At 56.4% G+C, this 10207-nt stretch overlaps 1 protein-coding gene across 2 annotated transcripts in view; it reads left to right on the forward strand.

Annotated features, from left to right (window-relative positions):
* The window catches only part of AVL9 (AVL9 cell migration associated), a 60976-nt gene extending 57713 nt beyond the window's left edge, over window positions 1-3263 (forward strand). For both annotated transcript variants that reach the window (XM_031952799.1, XM_031952804.1), the window contains exon 16: window positions 482-3263. In XM_031952799.1, coding sequence (XP_031808659.1) covers window positions 482-600 — 119 coding nt within the window. In that variant the 3' untranslated portion in view covers window positions 601-3263. The remainder of the gene's footprint in view (window positions 1-481) is intronic.
* The last annotated feature ends 6944 nt before the right edge of the window (window positions 3264-10207 follow it).

Here is a 10207-nt window from a genome sequence, read left to right on the forward strand (position 1 = left end):
AAACGAACAAAACAGTGATTTGGCCATAATATGCCTGTGAGATGGGGGGATTTTGAAATTAGACATTAACCTGGGGCTTTTCATCATCATTATTGCCCTTAGCCATTTAACAGATGGGATCTGAGAATCTGGATGGGCAAAAAATGGCCTCTTTATTATATAATTATTAGATATTATATACATATATGTATTATATAAAAAACTAGCCTCTAAAAGAAACCTTAAATTTCATTTAGCATTTCCTTCAATTATTTAAAGCCGTTTTCCCGAGAAGGGCCCCTAGGTTTGAGCAGACTGCCCGAGGGACTCGCTGCACCAAAGGCTCCGAAGCCCTGATGTAACCGAGTCCGGGACAGGCTGGGTCCTCCTTTCCTCCCACTCACCTCCATCCAGCTGAAGTTTTGAAATTCAGGCAAGTGGTGAATGCTTTCTCTCCTCACAAAATTAAGACACCCCCATTTTTCCCCTTCCACATATCCAGGCCAGTCTGTTGGAGGAGCTCTGTCCAGTGCAAAAACAGCCATGTCCTTGTGGCTGTCCACTTTGACCCAGTCAACCACGCAGGGGGGTCTCACCGACCCCTCTGAGGGGAAACACTGAGAGAGACGGGCAGAGCCTGCTGGGAGATCGGACCTTCTTGCCGCCTTCGGGACCCTGGATGCACGTGTGGGAGAAGCGACACGCCGGACTGTTTGGTGGCCGAACGTGGCCGACGGTTGCTCTCGGTGTATTTTTAAAATACTGTATGTGAGCGGGTGAATGAGTGGCGTGTGTGAAAGAATGGCCCTTACGGGGTGGCCCTCTAGAACGGTTGCTTAATTGACTACTTTCATTTCAATCTGAGCCTAACTCATACAGACTCAGAAATGGACCACGTGATGGTTTGGATTTTCTGATTTTGTACATTTCTTTGTCCATAGAAGTTGTTTATGTAAATTATAGTTATGTTTCACCTTTTGGATAGACAGATGCATATTATAATTTGTTCATTAAATATAATATTATATAATGATTCCTCTCAAATTGGGCCCACAAATGTTACTTGGCCCTTGGCTTTGGCCGTTTGGAGCCCTTTGCCGTTGGGGGATTTTTTCCCATTTTTTTCTATTCTAAATGAATTCAAGCAGAGGTGTAGACTCATCATTAGGTGACAAGGGTAGAAATTTGCTGTTTCCCAGCCCAGCCTGTCCTTTGCTTTCCCCAGCCCAGGCACTAGTGTCTTGTGTCTTGCAACTCAAAGATGATGATGGGAAAAAAAATTGAGGTTTTGTAAAGTAATTATCTAATCCTTGCAAACTCCCCTGGCCGGCCCACCCGCTCCCCCAGCTTTTCCTACTGCAGCCCCAGAAGGGGAGAAGCAGGCCCCAGTTTGGCTGGTTTGGACCAGTGTCCACGCTATTGGAAGCACTGGCTTCCTCATGGTATTTTTCAAGATGGCTGCTCTTTGTGTCTCCCTGAGCCTTCCCCCTGCAGCGGGGCTCGCAGTCTGGGTCTCCCTTCTTCCTCTGTGGGTTCTCCCGGGATTTTTGTTCCTCCGGCTTGCCGGCCTTTCTCTCTTCCCAGCTGAAAGCCATTCTTCTTTAAGGGATTTTTAGAAGAACAACAAAAAACAACAGGTCAGACGGGAGCCCCTCTCAGTGCAGATCTGTGCAATCTGAGTGTTTCAGGGCAAGGAACGGAGCCGGGGAGGCCAGAAAGGAAGGTCACCGCCCCCCCCCCCGGCCAGCCTCATGGTTTTTGGGCCCAGGCATGGGGGATGCTGCTCTTGCCCTGAAGGGCTTCTGCTGGTCTTCTGTGACACATGCAGACCAGGGCGTATTTCCTGCCAGTCACAAACTTAGTAACAGGAAGCGGCTCCTGCATGGGGCTGAGGCCGGAGGATGGGGATGGTGGCCTCCCGGCCTCCCTCTGGTGACCTCCCTGCCCCATCCCCCCGGTCTGCCACCTTCTTCTCTTGTGCCAGGCGTGGGCCAGGCTCTTGTCCGGGCTGTTCCCCCCCAAGCAGGTTGTGTGAAGGGGGAGCTCCCGGACAGGAGCAGCCCTGAGACCTCAGAGGGCCTGGGAGCTGCTCTGTCCTTCCCAGGCCGAGGTTTCCAGAGTAGAGCTACCTTCCCTCTCCCAGCAGGAGGTAACCGGGCCAGGTCTGTCAGAGGAACTGGGGAGCCTGCTTGGGGAGACCCTCTCAGGGGCCGGGACGGGTGTGGCAGCTGGGCTCGCCCTCATTGGGAATCTCTACCTCGGAGGGACTTTCCCTTTGCGTTCTTTTAAGGAAGGGCCATAATTTCATGGATTGAGCATGAGCCAGGAGCAGAGAAGGGGGGGCCGGGCCCCAGCCCAGGACTTGTGACCTCTCCAGGCTCCCATGTCCCTTAAGAGGGAAGAGCCACAGCTTGGGATCTGGTTTCCTAGGGAAGGCCTTGCCCGTATCTGTTTCACCCCCAGCCTAGGAAGACCCCAGAGTGCATTTTTTCTGTGACTCTGGAGGTCTAGCAGGGAGTCTGGGGGCCCAGGCCCTGCACAGGGGTCCCACTGATCCCTGGACTGAACAGCCCATGCCATGAGCCTTTGCCTCCATGGCCCATCCCCGGGCCTGGCTGCCCAGGGAGGAGATGCTGGCGGGCAGGCCCTGGAGGAACTCTAGTGGCCCAGAATACCCCAGGTGGGCAGGGACCATCCCGGTGAGTGCCCCCCACAAGGAAGATGCTCGCCCCACAGAGAGGCTGGAGGCTCATTCTGTAGACTCCACAGTGATTCCCCTTCTCCCCAGGAGCCACCCATTGGCAAGTCCACAGGCCCCTCAGACCAACCAGTCTCAGCCTCCTGCTTTTAAGAAATCTTTTTTGAGGCGATGACCCCGGCACCGGATGTGATTCCTCGGGGGGATCGGTGTTTAGAACTATGAGGTTTGTCAGGTGGGATGTCAGAGCGGGGTCAGGGAAGACCCTGAGTAAGGGAAGCCCGAGCTGAGGCCTTTCCGGTTCCCGGGTCAGTGTCCGGAGAAGCATCTCGTGCCCTGAGGGATTCTTTTGGAGGGAGCGGGGGATCATCAATTAATGATCCGAGTTTAAAGTTTCAGATGAAGAGATGCTGTTGTGCCCAAGCAGACTCGGTCCCACTCTCGGGCCTGGTTTCTATTAAGTAAGACGAGCCTTGGGCAAGACTTGGAGCTTTCGCTGGAGCCGCTCCATGGGAGCCGGGAATCAAGTCCTTGATCCCTAGAGTTTCTAAGGGAGAAACAGTGATCTCGGTGGGAGATGGCGCAGAGCCCCCCTCGCTCGGTGGTTCCGGAGACGGTGGGCCCGCTCCGGGGCTGCCCCCACCCCTTGGTCCCCCACACTCTGCTTTTCCCCAGTAGACCAGCGACCGTGGGCCGGAGCCTCCGAACGGCATCTGCAAACCTCCCTCAGGGACAGCGAGGGGAAACAAAGCCCGGGCCTTGTCCATGTAGTTGTGTTTGCAGGGACTTGGCGAGGGCCTCGGGTCGCTCCAGAACAAGGTACCAGGAACGGCCAGAAACGGGTGTGTTTGCTAAGGTTTGGGGCCATTTGTATTTTGCAGCCACGCTCAAGTTTGCTTTTTGTCTTCCTGGTCAAAGAAGGGAGACCGAAGTCGTGTGGGGCAGCCTTGTTCCTTGCCGCCTCTCGGCCCCCTGAGCGTCCCCGTACCTGAGCTGCCCCGAGCGCTGGGTCTGGGCACAGGACGGCCCCCGGGGCACCGAGAGCATTGGGTTTCCCCGTTGGAAGGGCCATTCTCTACTGTCTTCTTGCAAAAGCTTGGGTGTTTCTCAGCCGGGCCGGGACCCATCGGACTCGGGACTCGGACTCTCAGTCTGGCCGCTTGTGACCAGACTCCGGAAGCATTTCCGGAAGGAAACGATGGACTCTTGGGCTCCCCTGGCGACTGCGCCGCTCGTCCCACCGAGGAAGGCCCGCGGGCCGGGGGGCGCAGCCTCGCCCTGGGAGGTCCCGAGCAGGGAGCGGCCCTTGTAAAAGGGCCGGGGTCTGTAAATCATATTGTCCAATTATGCCCAGTTGTAAAGCGCTCACACGAGCTTCTATTCTTTCAAAAAGGAAAAACGTGAGAATAAAATCGCCCTGTCCCGGCCCTGCCTTCGCTGCTGACTCTCTGGGGCCTCAGCTTCCCCCACAAGCCCTCGGGACTCGTGGGGAGTCCCCGAACCAGTGGGGGGGGAGGGCACGGAAGGGGGTCGCCTCATTGTCTGCTTTCGGCAGCCGCCCCTCAGGTTTCCGTCACCGCTGGTGGGGAGCAGCCTCTGCACCCCCATCCAAGCTCCTGGGACAGCACCCCTCCCCCATCTCCCCTCATTCGGGGGCTGCGCTTGGGGAGAGCACGCTCTCTGAGCTCCCCACCCCCTCCCGGACCTGCTGCCAAGCCAAGCAAGCTGCTGTTCTGCCCCCCCCCCCCCAGCTGCCTTTGTTAACCGGGCCCGTTGCACATTAAAAAATCGGTGTCTGTCTGGGGTCCCGGGACCCCCGAGTGCCCCCTCCTAGGTGTGGGGCCTCCGGGACCTGCCCTCAGCTCCCCCCCTCATGGCTTCCTGCCACCCCGTCCTGATGGGGGGGCAGCGTCTCTGGGTGGGCTGAGGCCCTTTCTGGGGGGCGGCCGGGCGGTGGGCGAGGAAGGCGGCCGCCCGTGTCTTGCTGGGAAGGAAGGGCCTGGGTGGGGGAAGGGAGCGGGAGGAAGAGGGGCTCGCGGTGGGGAAGGCTTCCCGGAGCAGAAACCAGGGCCCTCCCCCTTGGTGGAGCCTCTTTTGAAAACCCCATTTGATTCCCAGCCCTGACGCCCCCCCCCCCTTCCTGAGCAGCCCGCAGGCACCCAGAGGCCGGGGGAGGGGATGGGAGGGGATTCCCTTCCTGGAGGCCCAGCCCCAGGACAAAGGGCCCTGTGGGAGGCGGCGGCCGCCCCCCAGCCCGGACAAAGAGGCCCGGCCCTGCTGGTCTGGGGGGTGCCCGGCAGCCCCAGGCTTGTGCGCCGAAACCCCCAGTTCTGGCGCTTGGGCTTTTGCCCCCCCCCCCCCCTTGCTGTGTCCCAGTATAATCAGCTTCCTTTGTGATCCTGGTTCGATTTTATGCATCTGAAAACCTTCCCCAAGGAATCCGGGCCGGGGCACCCTGGGAGGTCCGGGACAAAAGGGGGGGGGGCCGGAGGCCGCTAAAGCCTTGAGACTCCCTAAAAAGCCTTTACCCGGGCCCCCCACTTCCGCCCCGCCCCAGCCCCCAATTTTGATGAAGGATTTCTAAGGCCGAGTGGAAGGTGGCAAACGCGCAGCTCTGGGAGCCTCGCGGCCCCTCTAAAGGTTAGCCATGGGGGGGGGGGGCTGCCATGAACCCGAGGGGAAACTGAGGCCCGGGCCAGAGTTGGGGCCTCAGGTCACATTTGAACTTGGGATCCTCCTTCCTCTAGGTCCCCGTGGGAGTTACAGAAACCCCCGTCTGAGTGTCCAAGGAGGGAAGTCCCATGTGGCCAGTGCCCTGAGCCCTCCCTGGTGCCCCGAGCCCCCCCAGGGCCCCAAGCCCCCCCAGTGTCCCGAGCCCCCCAGTGCCCTGAGCCCCCCAGTGCCCTGAGCCCCCCCCAGGGCCTCAAGCCCCCCCAGTGTCCCCAGCCCCCCAGTGCCCTGAGCTCCCCCCCCCAGGGCCCCAAGCCCCAGGATGGGCCTGCAGGGGACGGGCCCGGCCTCCCTGATCTTGGGCCCCGCGCCCACCCTGTCAGGACACCCCCTCCCCGCCTTAGTTTCCCCTGCACTAGACGTGGGCAGTAACTGCGGCCCTGCCCGGGTTGTCATGGGGGCAAAATGAAATGGGAGGCGCGGAGGGCCTGGTCAGTCTCTGAAATGCTCGGAAAGACACAGCCCCGGATGGGGCCCAAGACCCGCAGCCACCCGGGGCCCGGGCACCTTTAGGGGTCACAGGGGCCACTCTCTTGGGCCGAGGGAGGACCCACTCAGGGGGAGGAGGGACAGACAAAACGCGGGGACACAGTAAACTCCGGGGCAGCCGGTGAATATGGAACAGCGCGGGAGGGGCCACCCTGACCCTGACCCTGACCCTGACCACTGCCCGAGCCCCTCGGGGAGGACCTGCTAAGCTGGGACAGAAACGGGCCGGAGAGACGCTGTGACCAAGGGACGCCCTTTGGCCGCCTCCGTGGAAGGCAGGGCCCGGCCCAGCCAGTGCCGGGTTGTTGGGGAAGGACGTGGCCGGCTTGGGGAGCCCCCCGCGGAGGCGCCCACTTTCTGAGAAGCCGTGCTGGGAGAGACATCCCGGCAGCTCTGCCAAATGGCCCCGTGGGGTCCTGACCGTCATCCCGCAATAAGGTTTCCTTCCCCTCCATGGCACAGACCCCCCCGCCCAAGCTCACGGGACTTCAGGGACCAAAGCCGGAGGCCTTTCTGCACTCCTTACCGGCTTTAGCTTGAGAATGGGGGGCGGGGTACAGAGCATCCCATCCCGGCCACGAAAGGCCCTTCCTCAGGCCGCTCCTCCCTGTGACCCTCGAGGCTGGGATCCCCTTCTCCTCACCGCTCATCTGAGCCTGGGGCACGCCGGTCTCTCGTGGTCCCCCCGATGGCCCGGATCTTCCTGCAGACCCCAGCAGTGCTCCCCAAGGCTCCGAAGTCTTTGTGCTCTACCCCACCCGAGTCCCCTCCTCCGCTTCCGTGGGTTCCATGATTATCTGTTCTCAGATTTACGCGGCCCTAACTGCCGTCCCCTGTCTGACCTCGCATCCAGGTCTTTCATCTTGGACCCGAGTCCAGGAGATGTCTCCCACCCATTGTGTCCACAGTGGGACTTGCCTTCTCCCTAGCGCCCGCCTGGCCTACGGTGCTGGGGCACCGCCCCCTCCTCAGGACCCCCTAACCAGGCTCTTTCTCATCTGTCTCCCTCCACCCCCCCCCCCCCCCCCCCCCCCCCCCCCCCCCCCCCCCGCCCTTGCTCACCTCCTGCCACTCCCACCTACCCTTCCTTCTACTACTAAAGAGACATCACTAAAGCAGGTCTGGTTCTGGAGAGGATTTGGAACTGTGCCCAAAAGTTATCAGATCCTGCATCCCCATGATCCAGCAGTGCTGCTACTGGGCTTGTGTCCCAGAGAGGTCTTAAAGGAGGAAAAGGGGCCCACGTGTGCACGAATGTTTGTGGCAGGTCCCTTTGTAGGGGCCAGAAGCTGGAAACTGAGTGGATGCCCATCAGTTGGAGAATGGCTGAATAAATTGTGGTATATGAATGTTATGGAATATTACTGTTCTGTAAGAAACGACCAACAGGATGAATCCAGAAAGGCCTGGAGAGACTTATAGGAGCTGATGCTGAGGGAAACGAGCAGGGCCAGGACATCATTATATGCTTCAACAACAATACTATATGATGATCAATGCTGATGGACGTGGCTCTTCAACAATGAGAGGATCCAAATCAGTTCCCATAGAGCAGTGAACCAGCTACACCCGGGGAAAGAACTCTGGGAGATGACTAGGAACCACTACATAGAATTCCCAATCCCTCTCTTTTTGTCCACCTGCCTTTTTGATTTCCTTCACAGGCTAAGTGTGACTATTTCAAATTCCAATTCTTCTTGTACAGCAAAATAACGGTTTGGTCATGTATACTTATTTTGTATTTAATTTATACTTTAATATATTTAACATGTATTGGTCTACCTGACATCTGGGGGAAGAAGTGGGAGGAAGGAGGGAAAAAGTTGGAACAAAAGGATTTGCAACTGTCAATGCTAAAAATTACCCGTGCATATGTCTTCTAAATAAAAAGCTATAATAAATAAAGCAGGTCTGTGTCAAGGCGCTGCACCCCAATGCTTCATTCCGGGGCTCCCCTAGTACTTCCACAACCAAATAGGCAGTTCTGTGTTTGGCTTTTGGAGCCCCTTCCCCCTTTTTCAGTCTTGTATTTTCCTTTTCTCCATACACTCTATGATCCAGTGGCACCGGCCTCCCAACCCTTACCTGAACCTGTGCCTCACTCTCCCTCCTCACCTCAGTCCCCTCCAAGACCCAGCTTTCCCTGGGTGTCCCTCCTCCTTCCCGGGCCTTCCCTCTGGACCATCTCCCATATGTAATGGACACACATTCCGCACAGTCTGCATGCTGTCTCCCCCATTAAAATGTCAGTCCAGCCAAACAGTCATCATTTACTCTGTGCAAAGTGCGGGGGACACACAGAAAGGGGGAGTAACGATTCCCTGCTCTCCAGGAACGGGCAGTGCCGTGTGGGGGCCAATCTCCACGAAAATGGTCCCTTGTGAGCTCCCCTATACCCAGACTCCTGGATTTCTGCACATGATGAAAACACTCTTTTCCCATCTAATCCCAAACTAAAATTTACTAATTTTTAGTAAAACATATTCCTGCAGAGCCGTATTTCAGCCATGGTTCCTATGCCATCGGGTCTTGGTGACACTTGGATAATGTCAGGCTGGCCCCGTCTCTGCGAGTTCACTCTGTTCAGCCCTGGAATGGACCTTTCTAGAGCGAGCTTTATAACTGGTTCTTTTCTAGGACTTTGTTCCTTCTGAAACTCAGGGACGGGAGGGGAGGAAGGGGGAAGGAGGTAGCCTTCGAAACACTGTCACTCCCTACTCAAAACTCTCCTTCTTGCCTTTAAAATCAAATATAAATGTGGTCATTTCAAGGCCCTCGCCAGCAAGGGACACATCTTCACTTTACCTGCCCAGGGACGCAGACAAAGGACCCTTTGTGGCTCAGCCTCGAGAGCCAGCCCTTCTCCCTTCTCCCCTCATGTATCAGCATCCCGGGCTCCCCATCTATCCACCTGTTCTCCTCCAAGATCTCTGCCCCTGGCACATGCACTAGGGGCACGGGCTTGTGTCCGGCCATACAGGTTTGCTCCCTCTCCTCCGGCTCAGTTTAAAGCCCTTTTGATTAGATCTGTAAGGTTCCAGGAAGATTCTGATCAACCGTTAGGTAGATTCCATTCACCTTCACAAGCCATTCTCAGTCTTTTCACATGTCCAAGGTGCTTGTTTTCTAAGCTTTGGCCAAGCTTCACCTGACTTCCTCCTGGGGTCCTCATTTGTGCCCGACTTAGTGGAACTGGGTTCCTGTGACCCCCTTAACCCTGACTTAGCAGAACCGGGTTCCTGTGGACCCCTTAATCCTGACTTAGCGGAACCGGGTTCCTGTGATCCCCTTAACGACAGCACAGAAGTACAATTCACTCAAATCAAGGATGGGAATGCAAAGAGCCACAAGAGCAGCCCTAGAACATTCAAAGAGCCCATGACTATCCCAAAGAGCTTCCTTATACTGGGTCCCAGAGAGAGGTTCAGGGGGTCTCAGAAAAAGCCTGACTGTGTACGATGACTGATGTTCTAAAGAGGCTGAGTTAAATAGTGACCATTTCTGGAGAGCAGCAGTACAAACTCCATCTTTTTCAGTGTAAGATGTGAAACTATACAAGATATAATTACACTCTTTAACGTAAGTAAGATGTCACTGAGTTTTAAAACTGGAAAGCCATTTAGAATCATGCAGCCCGAAGTCTAACGAAGGGCCAGAGAGAAGTGATTTCCCGGGGTCACACAGCTAAGACATCAACGTGGGCTTCAAAGTGAAGGTTCTGCTGGTTCTAAATCCCCGGTATTTCCTCTACAATAGCTTGCCTTGCTCAATGTAGACAACCACCTTCTGACCACCACCCAACAATCACTCTAAGCTAAAGCCTGAGGAACTGCAGGAATTGCTAGGAAGGGAAAGAAGAGGAAGAAGGGAAGAGGGGAGAGAGACACAGGTCTCCCGTAACCACAGAACTAGCTCTGAAAATTAGGTAATAGATGTCACCCATTAACTCTGTGCACTCAAGAAAAATGTCACGTTCGACATATGAAAGAAACAGCACGAAAGCCGTCTGTCACTCTCGGGGACCTAGACGCGGAGGTGAGCTTTCTCACACACGTCACCGACCTCACTGTGGTGGGCACTGTGGGCAGTCAGCGCCCAAAGCCAAGTTCCCGTGGGTGACCCATCAGCCTCTCAGTGTTGCAGCAGTGCACCTGAACCTTTTGGGTTCTGTTCTGCTCAGTTCCGTCCTCTGCAGAGGAATGAGTTGTTTCAGTTCTCAAAGATGGAGCCCAGCTCTAAAACTCAATGAATCTGACCATTGCCTGGTGAAGCCGTCCCAGCCGGGAGCTCCGGAGCCATCCTGCACACACT

Source organism: Sarcophilus harrisii, chromosome 1 (genome assembly GCF_902635505.1).
Source record: "Sarcophilus harrisii chromosome 1, mSarHar1.11, whole genome shotgun sequence".
Classification (NCBI taxonomy): Eukaryota; Metazoa; Chordata; class Mammalia; order Dasyuromorphia; family Dasyuridae; genus Sarcophilus; species Sarcophilus harrisii.